Genomic DNA, 22,158 nt, shown 5'->3' with positions numbered 1-22,158 from the left:
AAAAAGAAGAGAGATCGCATAGCAATGACCTCTTTACACTGGGCTATGGCATGATGACACGCACAGCTCTACTCTGTTGCCATGAAGCAAGAATAACACACACCAATGGAGTTAAACTGAGGGATTATGTCTTTTAAAGACTATAAAGACCTGGATTGTCGCCTGCTGAACGTTTCGTCTGTCTTTTAATTCATGATCATTACTGGAAGGGTCGTTATCTTGGTACTCTCGGCCCTGAAAAGCTTAGAAATATGGTATCTAACCAGATTCTTACTCTGGATGGCATTACCTTGGCCTCCAGTAACACTGTGAGGAACCTTGGAGTCATTTTTGACCAGGACATGTCCTTCAACGCACATATTAAACAAATATGTAAGACTGCTTTCTTCCATTTGTGCAACATCTCTAAAGTTAGAAATATCCTGTCTCAGAGTGACGCTGAAAAACTAGTTCATGCATTTATTACTTCCAGGCTGGACGACTGTAATTCATTATTATCAGGAAGTCCTAAAAACTCCCTGAAAAGCCTTCAGCTGATCCAAAATGCTGCAGCAAGAGTCCTGACAGGGACTAGAAAGAGAGAGCAGATTTCTCCTGTTTTGGCTTCCTGTTAAATCCAGAATGAATTCAAAATCTTTAAAATGTTAAACCTCTGCAGATGATCTGTTAGCTGTTTGACAACTACTCTTTCAAGGATGTTTGATATAAAGGAAGGTTGCAGATATGTGGGTCAGACCTACATGTTTGATTTGGCACAGATTTTGTATTGAAGGTTCTTCCAGATTGAACGTTCCCATTTGGGAACAGAGTAACACTATGAGTGTGCGAGCTTGTGACCCAGTGAGGCTGGATTTGTGTATTGAACCATCAACAGTGCAGATATCCATTTCTTAAAAATGCATATGCAGCTACTCCTAGTCGGACTATTTTAAAATGAAGCAGTGTGACTTGTGGTCACAAAAGCAGAAATTCTTTGCATGTTTTAAGTGTTTAAGTTTTGTCTGTTTGTCATCAGGCTGAGTGGCTGCAAGCTGTCATGGAGAAGCTGTGAAGCTTTGTCTTCAGCTCTCAGCTGCCAGTCCTCCAGTTTGAGAGAGCTGGATATGAGTAACAACGATCTTCAGGATTCAGGAGTGACATTACTGTCCACTGGACTGCGGAGTCCACACTGTGTACTTGAGATTCTCAAGTTAGTCATTATCATTAAAAAAACAAAACATAGTATTCTTTGCAGATTTTTGATAATAAATTTTTTTAATTCTTCAGCTTAAAAATGAAATGTTATTCATGATTTTCAGGCTGTCAGGCTGCATGGTCACAGAGGAAGGCTGTGCTTCTCTGGCCTCGGCTCTGAGCACCAACCCTTCACATATGAGAGAGCTGGACCTGAGCTACAATCATCCAGGTGACACGGCAGCAGATGTGCTGTCTGCTCGACTGAATGATCCAAACTGGAGACTGGACACTCTCAGGTATGCTCGGAAAGAACGAGAAGCAGACGTGTCCTGATGTAATCTTTACATACGGTGGATGCCAAAGGTCCCTAGTATAACAAATGTCAGTGACAAAGCTGCTATTAATGAATTCATGTTACTGTGTTAGATTTAATATTGCAATAAGCAAGTCCTGGCCAAGTCCGAACAGCAATCTGCGCATTTACAATTGTGGTACCATAACAGTAACAGGACTGCAGTCTTTTCTTCTTCTGCACATCATGCAGGTCAGCTGTTTGACACAGAGTTTGCACTAATGCAGCTCTCCTCTGAATAAACTCTGAGCTCCACCTGAGTCTCAGTCCTCAGGACCCTCTGCACATGCCCGGAGAGTTCTGCCAGAAGAACTTGATTAAAAGCGTGCTGACTCTCCTTCGGCTTCCTCTCATTTATCTAAATTGCTGCACTGTTTTTGAGAGAAACACATGTGTACAACCTGAGTTATTCTTTTGATTAATGGGCCCAACACTCTCCCTGTTCTGGTTTGTGGATTTATGAGCCATTAAATTGCAGAGAAATTCAGGAGAAAGTTAGTAGATCACCTGTGGCATCACAATAATTTGCCCTGCTTAATAAATCTGCCGCAGCCAATAACATTAAATGCGTCTTGTTTTCTTATAATTAGCTGCTGTCATCCTGTAGAACGATTCCTGTGACTGCAGTGAAATTTGCTCTATTCCACGTTTATCCCAGCCAACCCGAAGTAAACATGAATCCATGATAATCTTAAAGGCTGCAATACTGCAAAAGACATTAACAATGCAAACTGACCCCACAGAAGCGTAAACGTTTATCAGTTAATATAATCTGGAGAACTTTGTTCTTCATGCAGCAACAGCTCAAAGAAAAGTAATTTTTATTCCAGCAGTGTGATGTTCAGCTGTGAGTTTAACAAAATTCAAAATATTTCATCAAGTTATGGCATGGACATCCAACTACAGTTAATATACATACGAGCTGCGCCACTCTTTTAAATTGTTTCTTTCATGAATGGTCAGATGGTCCATTGCAAAGGATGGACCAGCGTATCCTCTGCTAAAGGAAGCAAGTAAGGTAGCATTGAAACTCCTTTCCTTAGTGCTTGGAGAACTGGAAACACTGATTTTTACTTTCATCTAGTAAAAGTAAAAATGTACTCAGACTGAGAAATGAAGAGTAGTGTCTTTAGAGGACATTTCTGTTTTCTTGTGCAAAGCTCACTGAACCCTGTGTAGTGTTAACATAAAGATAAAGTAATATTAGTTGAGGGGAATACAAACTTTAGTCTGACTTTAGTTTAAAGAAGGAAAAACAATCTTTATTTTATATATTGACAGGAAAATGCGCACAGTCAGGGGTCAAAGTGGATTCAACAGGAACCTAAAATCAGCTGCAAGGTTCAGCAAAAATAGAGCTGGAGTAGATTTTCTTACTGTACAGGCTGTGATCACATGACCTGCTTCTGACCTCCAGTTTGTTTAGCAGCAGGTTTATGAACAAACAAGTAAAGAACAGATAGCTGAAAATTGTACTTGGGTACAATAAATTATTTGTACTTCGTGCCTGTCTCGTTTGGCAGCAATCAGAATTATTATTGCCCAGCGGATTTATGTTTCCAAGTGGATCATTGCAGCTTCGCCATACTGGTCTACGTGATTGATCTTTATTATTATTGGTTAATTATATTATTATTTTTTTAGTTCGTTGTTTAGTTATTTAGTTATTACAATCGGAACAGACATGATGGGGGATAATAGGAAAAGGAAAGATGCAAGGCAAGTTCGAGAAAAGGACAGAGGAAGAGGGGCAGAGAGAAAAGACTAAAAATCAGCTGGAAGAAAAAAAGAAAACAAGCAAGAAGTGAACAACACAACAGGGAGACCACAGCAACATCTAGATAAGTATAAGTAACAATAACTAATAACTATTGAATGTTACTGACCAGCACACAAGACCAACCACGCATGGTATGCTTAGAGGCAGCAGCCAAGGAAGATAGTGTGTCTGAACACCTGTGTGCACACCTGTGTGTGTCATTGCGCTTGCATTCAAAAGGTTTCTCCATCTAACAGTCTGGTGGTGGGTGTGGAGAGTTTACTTCTCCCCTTTGAAACCCAGAGACAGTCTTTAGAGAGAAAGAAAGAGGAAAAAGGTTCCCAAGAACAGCAGCCTGCCCACATCTTACCCAGCATGCACTAAAAACCCGGTGATGAGATAATGTTACATTTGGCTTTTAATTAGATTTGTGCTGAACGTTTGATGGTGCTGTTTTATGTATATCTGTTTTTATATCACTGTGAAGCACTTTGTGGTTTCTATCCTGTGAAGAGTGATATATAAATAACTTGAAAGTGAAACCAAGAGTTCTGATATGTTATCATCAAGTAGACAATGCAGTCAATGAATCTGACAAACATGGAACATTACACTGCATAATGATGCGTTTTGCATTTGATGGTAAATTTTCATTTTCAGTTACACGATTATCCAAAAGTATCATGCATGTTGTGATAGCATTATTTTGTGAGCTATTCTATGATTCCCAGCCTGAATCATTTCAAATGATTAAAGTGTGAAGCAGTTCATAACTGCATCCGTAAATGACTGTTTTGTTATGCAGATTGGACCATGGTGGAGAGCAGAGGCTGAAACCGGGCTTAAAGAAGTGTAAGTGATTTTACTCAGCTTATTCTGACATGTCACAGAAAAAATATAAAAAACAATTGAATTCAATTTTATTTATCTACCAGGAAATGCCCAAGGTGCTTTATACTGTAATGTTAAAAAAACCCTACAATAATACAAAGAAAACAGAGAAAACCCAACTATCACAGAGTGCCCTGTGAGCAGCACTTTGGCGACAGTGGGAACGAAAAACTCCCTTTTAACAGGAAGAAACCTCCGGCAGAACCAGGCTCAGGGAGGGGCGGGGCCATCTGCTGTGATTGGTTGGTGTGAGAGAAGGAAGACAGGATAAAGACATGCTGTGGAAGAGAGACAGAGGTTAATAACAGATATGATTCAATGCAGAGAGGTCTGTTAACACATAGCGTCGTGTCCAGATTCATGGGCTGCATCCTCCTGAGGACCCGGCCCACGTAGACCGCGAAGGCCGGGTCCTCAGGAGGTCGGGTAGGCCGGAAGTAAACAGCTGTGAAATGGGACGGTCGAGCCTTCAGATTAGAGTCACCGCTGTCTGGGTGGAGTTAATAAACTCGGCCGTCTGCTCCTTGCTAGCTAAAATATAACAGGACACTGGAGTAAACTCTCGACCGTCTCACACGTCTGTTTAATCAGTTTTCTGTTTGATGTTCAGCTGTGTGGAAACCATAACTTTGATCTCAGCCAAACCGATTTACTCACAAACAAATGAAACACTGAAAAAAGCCAAACAATAACATGTTTAAGTTATCTAAGTGACTCATATATCATGCTTAACCTGAGTAGCCAAAGACCGCGGTGATCTCGGCGGCTCTAGTGACCATTGACCATTCCAGCTAGCTATCGAGCTGGTGGGTAACAGACGTCTCCGAAAACCTCGGAGCACTTTTGCAAATATGCGACATCTTGATAAACAGAGCAGATATTTGATGTTTACACAGCTACGTTCTGCCTGAAAATATGTTAAACATTTATTTTGTGACCCAGAAAGAATAATAAGAGTAATTTTAAAACTTAGTAGCGGCCGCCATTGTCGGAAACTTGAATCAGCTGGGCCGCGCTATGGATTCTGGGATATGGTGGGCCACGAAGGACACACCCGACCCATCCTTCAAATTCGGGGAAAAGGAGGACGCATTTGTCGGCTGCATTCGGAGGAGTCTACGAATTTGGACAGCCTTCGTCACGTTGCTATGACACAATCGGCCCACAAATGCGGCCTCAGGAGGAAGCAGCCCGTGAATCTGGACACCCCCAGTGAGTGAAGCTGAAACACCCAGTGCATCATGGGAATCCCCCAGCAGCCTACACCTGTTACAGGAAAACGATCCATTCATATGAATCTGCATTTGTGGGTGTCTTTGAGAACTCCCAAATAACACTGCAATGATGTTTTGATTCAACGGTACTTTGTTCCTGGCACACCAGTTTTTTTGATGCACATTTCTGAAGCCGCCGTCTCCAGCAGCTCCATTAGGTTTTTATTTGTGCCATCTGCAAATAAAACTAATTTTGATATATCGATACCTAATGAGTAGTTTTGGACCCAGTACAGAACCTGGTGGAATACGTGATGTCCAAGCATAATGAGGAACATTCTCCTAACCTCACAAACCGTTTGCTGTCACTTGAATACTTGAATTTTTACCCGGTGCGGTACAACCTCCGTGGGATCCCGTGCCACTCAGGTTCATGAATTAACAGTTCATGATCAACTGTATGTTTTTTAAAGATCTTGGAATATTTACCCGCACACTGTTAACAGAAACGAAACCAGTTAATGTGATTTGCTGTGTTCTTTGTCTCCATCAGATGCCTGCGAGCTGCAGATAGACCCAAACACAGCAAGCCGAGCCCTCAGACTGTCCCACAACAACATGACGGTGACAGCGTCAGACTTTCAGTTATATCCGAATCATCCAGACAGGTTCGACAGTTGGCCCCAGCTTCTGTGTGAAAATGAACTGAGCGGTCGCTGTTACTGGGAGGTGGAGTGGAGGGGACTAGTGGACATATGTGTGAGTTACAGAGGAATCAAAAGAAAAGGCAACAGCCCTCGAAGCAGGTTTGGAGGAAATGATCAGTCTTGGAGTCTGAGCTGCTTTCTTGACCGCTACGCTGTCTGCCACAACAACCAAGGCAAAGAGATGTACTTCCCTTCCTCATCCTCATCCTCATCTTCTTTCTCTAAGAGAATAGCAGTGTATGTAGACTATCCTGCCGGCATTGTGTCCTTCTACAGAGTCTCCTGTGACAGTCTGATCCACCTTCACACCTTCAACACCACCTTCACCGAGCCTTTGTATGCAGGCTTTGGCTGTGACTCCAGGCTGGGCTTTAACCTGATGTTTAACATCCAGTCCTCAGTGTCTCTGTGCAAGCTGTAGGAGGATGAGTGTAAATGATGAGTATGAATCAGTCAAGTTCGTGCACTTTAAACACAACAAATAACACCTTATCATAATAATGCATTTTTGTTTTTTTACTGATTAACAAGAGTTGGAAAAACTGCCAGTTCTTCTCAGAGTAATGCACAATATTGGGAATAGAGAGTATACAGCTGTGTTATAAGCCCTTTGCCCATCCTTGACCAAGGGCTTATAACACAGCTGTATAAAGCCAAGGAAACATCCTAAGAACACAGGAAACAGCAAAATCCATTAAAAACTGTGGAAACAAACTGAAGACTGAATGTGGGGAAAAGGGTTTGTTTGTATGGTAATAAAACGTAGAGGTCCATCACGCATAGAAATAATCATCCTGCAGTCCTCACAGCATTGATCACGTGTTGTTACCTCTCCTGCGAAGTACACACAAGCATGCAAGCAGGTTTCATGGACTTCATATTTTTGTGTATTGACTGTAAAAACTGTATTTCAGCTTCTGTTGTGTTTCATAATCTTCAGTAAGTATGGATCCATGGAGCATCCACCATGTCACCATGACTACGCTCCGCTCAGGAAACTTTCAGACCAGGTCACAACCTATGCATGCATGTTTGGTTTTTTTTATGTAGTGTACATATATATATATATATATGAGACCAAGAGTGAGAAGGGGGCGCCTCGCTAGCAGGACAAGAAAGCTTTGGGGGGGAGATCTTGGCCTTGATTTCTTTGACCTTATCAACAAAAAATTCTTAATTCATTATGCCTCTGTGAGATTTAATATGAAGAGTATTTATTTAGAGCTAAACTTAAGTACAGGTACGTCCTCGACAAACACAAGGTCCAAGGTACGGCCTTTCAGATGTGTTGGTCCAGAAACACGTTCAACAAAGTAAAAGGAATCAGATAAGATAAGATAACCTTTATTAGTCCCACACGTGGGAAATTTGTTTTGTCACAGCAGGAAGTGGACAGTGCAAAAGTTATGACGCAAAAATTAGAATACAATAAGAATAAATACAGTACACAGCTGTACAGAATAGAATAAAATAATATACTATATACAGTAGAATAAAATAGAATAAAAATATACAATAAGATAAAAATAGAATACGAATGCTATATACAACTGAGTAAAAATACAACGATGCCAGAAAAGATTATTGCACTTAGTGTTATTGCACATGTGTGGATGTGTGTGTTTGATCAGTTAAAGTCTTTATTATGGAGTCTGACAGCAGTGGGGAGGAAAGACCTGCGAAATCTCTCCGTCCCACACCGTGGGTGCCGCAGTCTCCCACTGAAGGAGCTGCTCAGTGCTGTCACAGTCTGCTGCATGGGGTGGGAGATGTTGTCCATACAGGGATGACAGCTTAGCCGCCGTTCTCCTGTCACTCACCACCTCCACTGGGTCCAGAGGGCATCCTAGAACAGAGCTGGCCCTTCGGATCACCCTGTTCAGTTCTTCCTTCCCACATGTGCGCCCCAGCAGACCACACCATAAAAGATAGCAGAAGCCACAACAGAGTCATAGAAGGTCTTCAGGAGTGGGCCCTCCACTCCAAACGACCTGAGTCTCCGCAGCAGGTACAGCCTGCTCTGCCCTTTCCTGTAGAGGGCATCTGATTATGAGTCCAGTCCAGTCGTTGTTCAGATGAACACCAAGGTACCTGTAGCTGTCCACAGCCTCAATGTCCATACCTTGGATGTTCAGTGGTTGCAGTGGAGGAATGCTTGTGCCTGCGGAAGTCTACCACCAGCTCCTTGGTTTTACTGGCTTGATCTGGAGGTAGTTCAGCTGGCACCAGTCCACAAAGTCTTGGGTCAGCCTCTGTACTCCTTGTCGTCCCCATCAGTGATGAGGCCGACTATTGCAGAGTCATCAGAGAACTTCTGCAGGAAGCACTGGGTGGAATTGTGGGAGAAGTCTGCAGTGTAGATGGTGAAGAGGAACGGAGCCAGAACCGTTCCCTGTGGGGCCCCCGTACTGCAGACGACCCTGTCCGACACACAGCCCTGAGTCCTCACATACTGTGGTCGGTCGGTGAGGTAGTCCAGGAATCCAGGTAGTGAGGTGATGGTCCACTCCAGAGTTCCCAGCTTGTCCTTCAGAACCGAGGGAAGAATGGTGTTGAAGGCACTGGAGAAATCAAAGAACATGATTCTCAAAATAATAATAGAAGATAAAAAATCTGTAAAATCCTTTAAGATGACAGCAGCAGGGCCAGCAGGGGGAGAAACACAATAAAACATGTTCACAGAGCCAATCTTAATCGTTCGCACACTGCCAGATTCTCCCAGGTGTGCAGTCGGCCTTGGCAAGTGATGAAAGTAATATGTGGAGCGCAGACAAAAATGGTGTGCTAAGAAAACAACCATTCAAACCACCACTGCCCAGCATGCTTCTGATCATCCCACAGGTCTGGCTACATCGTTTTATCCTGATGCTACAGTGTAGCTAGTGGGCCCCACAACTCCCCGCCATGATTGAAATGAAGACTTGGGTTGGAGCAGGTGGGGTGGACTGTGTATCGATATTCACAACAACTGGTGCGAATATAGATAATATAGATATAGGTAATAGTAAGACCGCAGACAATTTTCCATCAGAGGAAACACACTGGATGGAGTCTATTCCTACTTGAGTCCCCCTCCCACAGCCGGGAACATCTGACCACCACTTATCCTCATCCCAGCCTATACTCCCCTGAGAAGAAGAATCAACCTAATCAGGTCAAATAGACCCAGTTTAAAAACTGGAGAGATAAAGGAATTACATCGATGTGTGGTATTGTAAAGGAAGATGAAATTATGAGTTTCCAAACTTCAAAGCAAACGTTTCATTTAGAAAACCGAGACCACGATAGATACTTGCAGTTAAGAAATTTCTATACTCGAAGCATTAAGAACCAAACAGCCACTATCCAACTCTTTGTAAATGCTTATAAGAAAGGTGTAATCTCACAAATATACAATCGTCTTCATGATCTCAGCGATTATTCAACAAAGTATATAAAAGAACGATGGAAGAAAGAGGAATGGCAGAACATCTGTTCTTTTCATTGGAAAAGTACAAAATCACACATATGGAAGTTCTGCTGGAAAAGTTTTGCTGGTTTTTCATCAGCCCAGCTATAAAGGCACATTATGATGACGGAAGTTGTGAATGTTGGAGGAACTGTGGCTACGAAACAGCACACCACTACCACATATTTTGTAAGAATATTAAGAACTACTGGAGAGGAGTCCACAAAGTGATGCAAAACATATTTGGTACATATTTTGATTTCAAACCCATATTTTTAGGATACAAACCCTCAGGCATGAAGTATAGATAAATACTTACTTGGTGTGCAGCTGGCTGCAAGTAAAAAGGCACTGACCAAAAGATGGCCAACACAGGATCCACCAACATTAAACAGCTGGATTGATGTAACTTTTGAGATTTATAAGAAAAGATTACTTTTTTTGTGAAGTTTGAGTGTGAGAAATTTGTAAAACACTGGGGAAACTGCTCTGTGAGTCCTGTGAGGCCTGATATCGCTGATATTCATCATCGAAGGAACGGTTGTTTCAGTTTTTGTTTGTTTATTTTGTTTGCTTTTTATAATAACATGTACTAATGCTCTGTCACCATCTGCTACTGAGTGTGTTGGCTTTTCAGCTGCCCTCTCTCTGCATGGATATAGTTACAAACTGTATCTGTCTCTACATGTGTTTGTTTTGTTGTTTGTTTGTGTTTTTTCCTTCTCTTTCTCTTTTTTTTCATACCTGCGTGAAGGAAAAGCACTTGAAGTGATCCAGACTACTGTACATATGAGTCTTAGAACAAAGGAAGCCGTCAAATACTGTACGTTTTATTTTATGCATAACTTCAATAAACACTTAAATTTAAAAAACAAAAACTAATCAGATCAAACTCAAGAGCGTTGAAGCCTGCACAGAAAGATCAGTCACTCGTTTGCAGGACTGCTTCAGTGCCACAGAGTACAGAATACCTAAGAATCCAGGACCTGCAGTTATGTATGGACAACGGCACAGCTGATAAACACATCTATGTTTTATCCAAACAAGAAACCATGGATGATATGTGAAGTTCAGCCAGCAACTCTGCCTTCAGGGCAGAAGACGAAACACACAATCCTTGTGACTTTGATCCCATCAGTTTGCATACAGATCCACTCACGGTGCCATTTCATTCACTGTTAGTTTGTCTTTATACACACAAGCTCAGCAGTTCTTCCAGATTCATTATGTGTTTGGTATGATTACAATAACAGAGCTTATGTTATTTTATCATATTTTTAACACCATCGCATTAATCTAGCTAAGTGTAAACTGCAGTAAATACTAAATATTGAATGTTGTTGTGCAGCAAGCAGGACCGACAAAACAAAAGAAGAATGGAAATAGCAGACAAGAAAGGTATAGTTTATGTCTATGAACAGTGAACATCCGTGTGCACACCTGTGTGCACACGGATCAGTGCGCTTGTATTCAAATGGTTTCCACATGTAATGGTCTGCAAGAGGATGTAGAGAGCCATAGCCCCGCCCCCAGGGCATGAAGCAGGCATGGAGGAGATCCAGACATGTAGAGGCCCCAGAGTGCGAGAGCCCAAGGAGGAGCACCAGGGGGCATCCGTGCCACCCTCCTGGGAAGAGCTGAGGAGAGCCCCAGACAAGGGGTCACCCAGTAGCCACAGAACAGAAGCCATAGGGGGCTGCACTGGCGTGCCCGCCAGCTGTGCCAGAGTGAGCCGAGCCGCAGGCCCAGAGGCCGGAGGCCCGAGGGCCCCCTACGCCCCGGAATAGGCCTGACCGAGCAACAGGCACCAGGCCCCACCAAGTAGCCACCGGGAGTGAGCTGGTACATACCTGAGCGCCCAGCCCTGGACACCAAGAACCACCAACGCACCGACCCCTGAGGGTATCAGTCACCGGCAGGGAGCGTGGAGAGATAGGCCTCCACACTTTGGACGGCCTGGGAGTTCCCAGAGAGGTGGAGTCTAAGACCCGACCTGACATATAGACAGACACAAACATGCATTCCCACCCTCATGCACACATATACAAATACTCAACACTCACCCAACATAAAGATAGACACAAATGGACACACAATCACACTCCCCAAACACACTCTATACCCCGGGTCCAGGTACCCTCACCCCCAGAGGGGGAAACGGCACCTAGACCCAGGAGATGTTACCCTTTCCCCCGGGGTGGAGGCAAGCAGTCTGCCCCGACTCCGCAGCAGCAGAGAGCCCCCGCATCCCAGATCCCAATCGGATGGCCAACACCTCCTCTGAGCCCCCCCGCCCCGATGGCCAGCAGAGAACGGGGGTGTGTGAAGACCCCATACCTCCCTATTTATTAAAAGAACCATTAATGCTAAAAGAAGCATAGGCCACGTTGCTTGGTTAGAGATATTAGCTGCTATGTAAAAGTTTGTAATTAATTAAGTGCTACACAAACCCCACTGTGTGTAACAGGAAGTGGCACAATGAGATAAAGAAGTGAAACAGCAGTAATGACAGCGCACACAGAAGCCTTTAAAGAGTCCTCTTTCTGCTCATGACGAAAGTGAAACCGCTCGACTGCTGATAAATGAACCCTTGGTGTGCGGGCATGACGAAACAGAAGGACAGAAGAAAACGGAAATGGACATTTAAAAAAATATGGAAGCGTTTCACAGAAAACCAAGTTAAATGAAAACTCTGCAACGCACAACAGCACTGCTGCTGTGCACGAGCATTTAAAAGAGAAAGAAGTCCAGGTCAGGCACAGTCTCAAACTCACAGGTTCAGGTTCAGGGGAACTGACGCTGATGGCTCGACGATCCAGCGAAGGATGACACGGGTCCGCCGTCATAAATAGTGCTTTCACGGTTTTTTAGTGCACGCTCTGAACACTTCGATGGCACACTTGTTCTTGGAGGCGACCTCAAAAACATGACAGGGCCATTCACCCCCTTACTCGTTGGTGTGGGTTGTTAGGTGCATCTTCAACAAGAAATCTAGTTTAGGACTGTCCACTCACGCCACCCCTTTGCTGATGTTTCCTTACATGCATCCAGCATCATCTGGGTCTCGAGTGGGGGGTCCCGAAGGCCACTATAGGCCGATACGCTAGGTAGTTCTGTGTTGTTCCCGTTGCAGTTTTCAGGTAAAAGCATCTGTGTGGTTCAGGAAAGGTTCACTGGTTTTCAGTCCAAATCCTCTTCCACTCGTCCCCTTTGGGAGACAGACCACAAAGGCCGCATAGGGAAGCTAGACTGCTTGGGAGATAAGCCCTATTAAACTAGATCGTTGCGAAAAGTAGAAGTCTTATTCAGAGGAGTGGGCCCCCGGCTTGTCTCCATTCTCCGCGCCTGGCTAACGACTGAGTGTTTTCCCGTCCAACGCGGATGCTGCAGCCAAGGTACACGCCGGGGATGAACTGCAGGAAAGAAAACCGATGGTCCTCGACGTCTGGGAAAGCGGCGAGACCCACCCACGCTGAAATGAATACGACGTTTCGTAGAGGATGCGCGTCGCTTTTATCATTTGAGAAAATGAAAGGATTATATGATGCGAATACCAAGTTAACTCATTGTTCAGTCTTCTAAGTTACACAGAAATAGATGAACTCCAGCAATCATCAAGTCATGTTTATTTGTGAAAAAATACAATATATAATCGATGTGTATTCACTTGTAGGTGTTAGTCTTGTCTCCCAAAGAACACTCAATAGCTTCGGCGATTTTCTCTTTACACCCCTATTTGTGACAAATGGTCAAAGTGGCAATGTAGTTTTCTCTGTTAGAGGTTGCAGTGGAAAGGGGAACAATGCCAAGTCGGATTGCCCTTAGCGCGATAAACAGCATGCATTTTATTTAATAAAAACAAAATGGTTTAACCAAAATGGGGACTTATTGGGTTCCCGTCGTGGGCTGTTTTAAACTGGCGGCTGATTCTGGTGAGGTAAGGTCGGTTGGATGCTGGCATCGGGGTGTGTTTTTGCATCCACAGGATATGGCTCTTCGTTTGGGGGTCGAAAGAAACCAATATCTTGATCAAGACTTGCCTGATATTTAAGATTATATAATTTAAATTGCACAAAATTGATTCCCTTTGTTGTCCTACTCGTCCATTTTTACACTAGTGTTGTATTAGAGAATGTAAAGTGACGCATAAAATAATGTAATGATTATTGTCAGTAAGATGTAAGTCTTAGAACTATTGCACGCTGGGACAAATAAAAAATAATGTAATGCATATTTGTCAGTAAGATGTAGTCTTACTGACAAATAAATACTGTTTGACACATTTTTTACAATTACATTTATTGCTTTATGTTAAGACTACGCAATCTAAATGGAATTAAAATTGATATGCAATTAAAATACATATTACTTCTAGTACCAGGCCTAACTTTTTGTGTGGCGTCTTTTGCCTCACAATTGTTAAATTCCATACACAGTCATTTACAGGATCTAGTCAAAACCAAAGCAACCTTTTTCACATGGTTTCAGCTACTCATCGTTCATGTCAGCCACCTCAGATCATAGAGCTCTTTTCTAATATTTGCTAAGTTTAACACTGCTTCCAAAAATGTCACGAAGGACTCACAGATAATGCAACAGTTTCACAATACAGCAGTAATCAGTGTCTTGGAAATTCACAGTCAAGTCATTTCAGAACATATCGTAGAGTTTAATATCTTTAGATTAGTTCCTCTTATGTAATATTTATAGCTCCACACTGCCCGGTAACAAATCACTTCTCTCTGTTTTCCTGCTTAAATAAATTCCTTCATAAATAATTAATTTTTCTCTAATTGGCAGTAATTACAACTGTAATATTATCATTTTCTCGAGTGTATATCCGTTACGCCAGGCTGTCAGAGTTACCCTTCGTCAGCTTCCTCTGTCTTCTGAGGTGTATATCCGTTACGCCAGGCGGATACCCAGAATCAGTTGCTGTTGAAGTTTTTGGTGTCTTCCCGTCATCTGGGTAAATTAGCGGTTAAGGGCATTTTCCTGTCTGCTGTAATCACAGTTTTGCTGCGGACAGCATTGGATTTTCACGTGAGCATGTTGGTAAAAACAAGCATTTTCCTTTAATTCTAACAGAGTATTTTTGGCAGGCTTAGTGTTTTTCACAGCCACATTTTGTGTCGACCCTCTGTAATTAGCGCCATAAAATTTCCCAGTCTATGATGTGTCTTTTAGAACCTCGTTCCTACAAATAATACCTTAACTTAAAGGTTTTCATGGCTGTGTATAGATAGGTACGTCTATATTGAATGATTTTAAGATTTAGCGTGGAAAAAAGAGCACGTCGACGCCTGTGTTTAAAGCCTATGTATGTTAAGAGGGAGAAGATCGCATAAAAGTTAAATGTTCACCTGTCAGAAAGTCCGACCAATCTTTAAATTGTCATGTCGCACTACGTGTCCAATTGGCTCACTCCACAGGTAGTTGGTAGACCTGATATACGGAATCTTTATGGAGGTGCCTTTGGAAGCAAACGTGAAATAGAAATGTCATGAGAATAAGTGGTGGAGCCATGTGACGAGCCAAGAGATGGTGTTTTGTTTGATGGAAATGAGCAAAACAAAGCAACTGCACTCCAAATCTAAGAAAACATACTCGACTTATAACTTTGGTCGCCACGCAAAATGTTCATGCCACCCGGGTGGTCGAATCCAAAATCTTCCTTATCCCTAAGGTTACTTCTGGCTACCTAGCTATCGTTTTATCCTGATTAGCATCTTGGTACCCCAGTGTAGCCTAGTCGTGGCACCCCACTCGAAAATTCGTCCCTCGCCGAAGTTTGAATTGGGCTTTGACAATCTGATTTAGAATCTGGTCTGTGGTTTGTGATATGATTTATTGTGTTCGGATGGTGGATTCCTGTGTATCGGCCATTATTCATGATTTCCCAACCAATCGGCCTTCCACTGTTTGCCGTCAATTATGCGTTGGGGTTTATAAAAATCAAACTTAAGGGCATATGTATTTCAAAATAGGTATAGTAAAAACCCGCCCAAGACCAGAGATTTTTCCTCCACTTTTCATATGCAGTTGTTTATCACTGCATGTTCAAGAGATTATTTTAAGCAACTGCTGTGTGTTCAGGATGTGATTGATTAGATATGTATGTGTTAGTGTTGTTGATTAGATTTCTGTGTATCTCTGTATGTGCCGAGTAAAACACGAGTCTCTGTTTTCTGTTAGCAAATAGTTTTTTTTTTTTCAGTGAGTGTGATTGAATAAAGAAGCTTATTTCTTAGCTTTCTTGTCTGTGATATCTGTTATAGCTCCATGATTTATCAGTCAGGTAATATTATAAGCTGACATAGACCACCACTTATCCTCATCCCAGCCTATACTCCCCTGAGAAGAAGAATCAACCTAATCAGGTCAAATAGACCCAGTTTAAAAACTGGAGAGATAAAGGAATTACATCGATGTGTGGTATTGTAAAGGAAGATGAAATTATGAGTTTCCAAACTTCAAAGCAAACGTTTCATTTAGAAAACCGAGACCACGATAGATACTTGCAGTTAAGAAATTTCTATACTCGAAGCATTAAGAACCAAACAGCCACTATCCAACTCTTTGTAAATGCTTATAAGAAAGGTGTAATCTCACAAATATACAATCGTCTTCATGATCTCAGCGATTATTCAACAAAGTATATAAAAGAACGATGGAAGAAAGAGGAATGGCAGAACATCTGTTCTTTTCATTGGAAAAGTACAAAATCACACATATGGAAGTTCTGCTGGAAAAGTTTTGCTGGTTTTTCATCAGCCCAGCTATAAAGGCACATTATGATGGCGGAAGTTGTGAATGTTGGAGGAACTGTGGCTACGAAACAGCACACCACTACCACATATTTTGTAAGAATATTAAGAACTACTGGAGAGGAGTCCACAAAGTGATGCAAAACATATTTGGTACATATTTTGATTTCAAACCCATATTTTTAGGATACAAACCCTCAGGCATGAAGTATAGATAAATACTTACTTGGTGTGCAGCTGGCTGCAAGTAAAAAGGCACTGACCAAAAGATGGCACAGGATCCACCAACATTAAACAGCTGGATTGATGTAACTTTTGAAATTTACAAGATGGAAAAGATTACTTTTTAGTGAATTTTGAGTGTGAGAAATTTGTAAAACACTGGGGAAACTGCTCTGTGAGTCCTGTGAGGCCTGATATCGCTGATATTCATCATCGAAGGAACGGTTGTTTCAGTTTTTGTTTGTTTATTTTGTTTGCTTTTTATAATAACATGTACTAATGCTCTGTCACCATCTGCTACTGAGTGTGTTGGCTTTTCAGCTGCCCTCTCTCTGCATGGATATAGTTACAAACTGTATCTGTCTCTACATGTGTTTGTTTTGTTGTTTGTTTGTGTTTTTTCCTTCTCTTTCTCTTTTTTTTCATACCTGCGTGAAGGAAAAGCACTTGAAGTGATCCAGACTACTGTACATATGAGTCTTAGAACAAAGGAAGCCGTCAAATACTGTACGTTTTATTTTATGCATAACTTCAATAAACACTTAAATTTAAAAAACAAAAACTAATCAGATCAAACTCAAGAGCGTTGAAGCCTGCACAGAAAGATCAGTCACTCGTTTGCAGGACTGCTTCAGTGCCACAGAGTACAGAATACCTAAGAATCCAGGACCTGCAGTTATGTATGGACAACGGCACAGCTGATAAACACATCTATGTTTTATCCAAACAAGAAACCATGGATGATATGTGAAGTTCAGCCAGCAACTCTGCCTTCAGGGCAGAAGACGAAACACACAATCCTTGTGACTTTGATCCCATCAGTTTGCATACAGATCCACTCACGGTGCCATTTCATTCACTGTTAGTTTGTCTTTATACACACAAGCTCAGCAGTTCTTCCAGATTCATTATGTGTTTGGTATGATTACAATAACAGAGCTTATGTTATTTTATCATATTTTTAACACCATCGCATTAATCTAGCTAAGTGTAAACTGCAGTAAATACTAAATATTGAATGTTGTTGTGCAGCAAGCAGGACCGACAGCGCACAATGTGCTTTGAGGTAGCAGCCAAGAAAGGTGTAGTTTATGTCTATGAACAGTGAACATCCGTGTGCACACCTGTGTGGATCAGCGCGCTTGTATTCAAATGGTTTCCACATGTAATGGTCTGCAAGAGGATGTAGCGAGCCATAGCCCCGTCCCCCAGGGCATGAAGCAGGCAGCGCTACTCCTGACATTTTGGAGATGTTGCTTCTTCTCGGGAGGTTAATTCATAGTAAGAGCATCAATGGTATTAGCATTTGGTTAATTGTGGTTTACATGGGGACCATACACTGAATCATGTAGAGTTTATATAACCTTATTTGGTGTTGCACATCATTTCAGGGTTGTTTTGCCTCTAGATGTGCAGAGATAGGCACGCCCCGGAAATGGTTAAAGGCGCCAAAATTGCACGTAGGTTGGCACTTTTGGAATGTTTTTTAAAGCTGCATTCAACCCACTCTGTGTAGGGTGTCTCATCTGCTCCTCGCATCTTGACCTCCTGGTGTAGAGCTTGAGTGGCAGAGCCGCGCGTCAGGCAGTTCATACTTTTCTTGTAGCCACGTTGTCGCATAAGTGACAGAATCAAGCCTGGAATAATGGGTCATGTGCATTGGTCTCCTCTAGTCACGATCCGGCTGTGGGGCTGTGTACCAGTCTGTGCCGAATGTGATGGATGCCCCGCAAGGCATGTCACATTGAGTGCCGGTAGGCCCGAGGGCTGCATAACTCGACGTCCTCTTGGAACACTCATGTGGTGCGCACTACACGAGCAATCAGAGCACACTTTAACATATAGTACCACATGCTCCACAGTTACGCTTACCACCGCGATTGTGAGCTTGGTGCGTACCCACATCGTTATTAGTAAAGCACACGCTCGAACGACCACCGCACATGAACTAGCGACGAGGCTCCGAATAGTGAACACCAGATGGGAACTCGGCACCGACTGGGTTGGTTGTCTTCCGATGTGTAAAGGGGTTATCTGGTTCTTTTCTTTCTATCCCGTGTCAGGTAGCGTGGAGAGATAGTTTGGCCCTTTCTTTGGCACCTTTGTTTCACGTTTGTAACTAAATAATATTTCTGGGTTGTTGGTTCTTAGGTATCTGATTTGAGAAATGCTTAATTGTCTTTTTCTTCAAGGAAGTGTTTGCCCTAGACTGTGCGATGGAAAGCTCTCAAGTACCTGCCCTGCACCATAGGGCCCACAATAAAATAGTTGGCTAGTCAAGATAGCACATAGACAGATTGGTTCTCTCCTTACTTCCACTCTCCATACAGTGAGGTTCGTTATACTATATGCTACAATAATTATATCTCCTGGGGACTAACTACTCTTCCTCATCCAAACTAATTATGTATTAAGACAATGTCGATAGTATATGGAACGGCTAAATCATTAGGCTTTCAACACGGGAGCATGCAATCCCTTCCTTCACTCAATAAAGCATAAACTATTCATTTACATAGCAGGAATTAAATCACTGGGTCTCCACTCAGGAATCATGATAGGCTGCTTTGTGGTGGGGAGCCATACCTTCATCCCAGAGAGAGGGAATCCTCTGCGCACCTGACCCAGGAAAGAATGTACCTCAGTTTAATTGAGCAACTCTTCACTGTTGGACTCAGGGCAAAGTCTTCACCTTCTTGGAGTTTGTTTGTTGGCCGGAGAGGCTGCCCCCGGGGGTTTTTATAAATGACAGTCCAATTTATATGGATCAGGCATAGTAGGTAGGTTTAACACAGTGTGTGTGTTCCTTCTTCCCTTTCCGCTAGCCTAGCTTAGATTGATGCCCCCCGCATTTCAGATTTGGATTTTACCACGCAAGTATCGCTTCATTTCGGTATGGCCATTACCCTTCCCTTGAAGCCCCGCCCCTGATTGGTTCCACGCTATTGCAGTTGGGGCTGTATTTAGAATCAAATCAATTTGGATTGGATAGAGGTGATGATGTGACAGAAGGCACATACTCAATAAGTTCCTCCTACTGGGAAGATTTGGTATTATTTAATAATGTATTCTATTCTCTTATTTTTCTTCCATCCTCGCCCTAAAACTTAGTAAATGCCCACTCAGGCCAGCAGGGTTTGCTTGGATTGTTAGAGAATTATTAGGCTGCTAATTGTAATAGTTTGTGTCGGTGATGGGAATTCAGAACTTAAAGTGCAGGTTGGGGATCCTCTAGCATGCTGTTCGCTGGAACACGCGACCCAATGTTGGAGGTCACGAAAGGTTGGACAAAGTGGCCATCAAATGAGAGATTGGAACGATATTGCTGTGCAAATAACGCCTCGAGCCTTAGTTAAATTAGCAAATTCATGCGCTACGTTAGACCCTTAGAGTTCCTTTATTGTAATTAGGAGGAGATTCCTTCGTTCATACTAGATGTTACCCATTGGGACCGTCCCCTTAAAAGTGTAAACGCTCCCGATTAGCCTGGGATATTTAACACTAGATTATTTTAGAGTGAGAAGATAAGGAGGTAGCTAAAGATCAGCAAACATGGCGGAGAATCGAGGGGAAACGACCTCCGAATAGTTAAAAACACGGGCGATGGGTATATATACCTTTACAAATTACCATTATCGGGAGAGACCATTTCTTGTTCATTTATTTATATATTACAGAGTTATTACACATGTTTCGGGCTGATAATTAGAATCTGCCAAACCGCACCCAAACAGCAGCCTCGCCGCTTGTGTTATATTAACTTAGCATTTCTTTAAGATATACAGAAGAGATGAAGAATTTACGTTCTCCAGGTGGCCCACGTGAGTCTCTGATTCCAACTCACATGGGTGGGCAGGTAGTCAGGCAGGGTCCTAGACACCCGATGTGATCACTCGTGCGGGACGACTGAAGATTACGCCACAGCGCGGAAGGGTTATCCAGTGACACGGGTGCCGCCAGCTTGCTCCATGGCAGGTAACATTATAGTGCTTTTTAGTTCAACAGTTTTTCGATATTGCTGAGAGTCAGTCACTCAAACTTATTAGTTCTTTCTATTTATAGACGAAACGGGTTCGTAGCAGTGGGCTTGTTTATATTAAGCGAAAGAGCAGCGCTATTAAGACTATAGTTCTTCTGTTTGGCTAAAAATTCAGCACTTTTAGAGTATCATCTGTTGAAGGGTTGCCTTAAATTGCGACTAACCATGTTCAGCCAGGTTGAACTTACTCAAGAGGCCGTATTGGCAAGTCCACAAAATTATATATTCACTCAAAACATATTATTGAGCGACTTTGTTGTCTTCTTTCTCAATACGTTGCGGGCGTCTATAGTGCCGCCTTTCTGGCCTTTGCATGCTTATCTCCCACCTAGAAAGTAAAAAAGGAATAGGGATTATCTATATTTTATGTATTGGGGATACAGAGGATTTTGCATTTTTTTCATAGCTTCTGTACTTCTCTTGTCTGGATTTATTTTATTGGTTTTACAAGGGGAAGGCACTACGCTGCCTGAGCGATTTATCTCAGACACGGACATAGAGCAATTCAGCCTAATAGCTGTTCAGCGATGTGTATCATTAAGGCTACCCTCTGTAATTCATTTAATCACTAATTGCACTATTAGAAATAACTACTTCAAAGGCTCTAAAGTAAAAATATCAAGGTATAGATTATTATTATTCTCTACTTAAAGTGAAGATCTCTCAAATGAAATAGTTATTAACAGTGAAAGTTGTGATGTATCATATTGATTGGCATTATCCTTAATAATTGTTATACTCCCGAAACCATCAAGCTTTCTGTATGTTATTCTACCTAATGTGGAGAACAGCCCCATAGGAACAAGCTCTAGTGATATTTTAGAGGAGTTGTGAATTGTTCATCCACATTACTTATTAGATTAATAAAGAAAATAACAAAAAATATTCATGTGACAAGTTGGGAAATTATACATCCATGAATCTAAGTCACGAAACAAGATTAGACTATTATCGCAAGATTCTGACCTGGAATCCAGAAACCTTGAAAAATGCAAACAAAACTAGATTAATGAGATTATTTGATAAAAGAAAATAAAATTCTTAGCTTAAGAAGATTTAACGTACCAGACGGATAACATAAAATTTATGCAGGTAAGCTTTTCGCGCTAAAATAAATAATAGTCCGGTCAACTATTACTAGCAAAAATTCCTCCAGTGGCTAAAAAATTAATTAAATGGAAAAAACAACATTTTATATGGTGATGTTCAATTGATTCATCTGGGATACTACATTATATTATTGACTGTGGAATACAAAAAATCACATATTGAAAGAGTTGATAGCTAAGATTCATTTATCAGAGCATGATTCTTCTGTAATATATGGGCGATTGCTATCTTTCCTTATTACACATGTGTTATATACTCATCGGTTTAAATTATAGGAAGTACACATATTTCTTGGTATTTCGGGATTTTCCTTTCTGGAGAATTAACTCACCCATTAATCTTACCATAAAAATTAACTTGGATTACCGCTTGGCATAGCCCATGAAATTGGGTAGTTTCTACGCGATGTTACCTTCTTCAACTTGTGTAAAACTTACCGAGGTGAACTCCAGGAAACCCTGGAAATATTTGGA

The 22,158-nt window shown here is 42.0% G+C and overlaps 1 protein-coding gene across 4 annotated transcripts in view; it reads left to right on the top strand.

The window, feature by feature from the left end:
* LOC102299051 (NACHT, LRR and PYD domains-containing protein 12) overlaps positions 1–7,456 on the top strand; it is a 15,484-nt gene extending 8,028 nt beyond the window's left edge. For all 4 annotated transcript variants that reach the window (XM_005948679.2, XM_042228238.1, XM_005948678.2 and 1 more), the window contains 4 exons: positions 1,016–1,189; positions 1,299–1,472; positions 4,093–4,139; positions 5,946–7,456. In XM_005948679.2, the coding sequence (XP_005948741.1) occupies positions 1,016–1,189; positions 1,299–1,472; positions 4,093–4,139; positions 5,946–6,520 (970 nt within the window). In that variant the 3' untranslated portion in view covers positions 6,521–7,456. The remainder of the gene's footprint in view (positions 1–1,015; positions 1,190–1,298; positions 1,473–4,092; positions 4,140–5,945) is intronic.
* The last annotated feature ends 14,702 nt before the right edge of the window (positions 7,457–22,158 follow it).

This window comes from Haplochromis burtoni, unplaced genomic scaffold (assembly GCF_018398535.1).
Source record: "Haplochromis burtoni strain Fernald_Lab_line unplaced genomic scaffold, NCSU_Asbu1 Contig_313, whole genome shotgun sequence".
NCBI lineage: Eukaryota > Metazoa > Chordata > Actinopteri > Cichliformes > Cichlidae > Haplochromis > Haplochromis burtoni.
The sequence above is the reverse complement of the archived record's forward strand: the minus strand, read 5'-3'. Positions and strand labels throughout refer to the sequence as shown.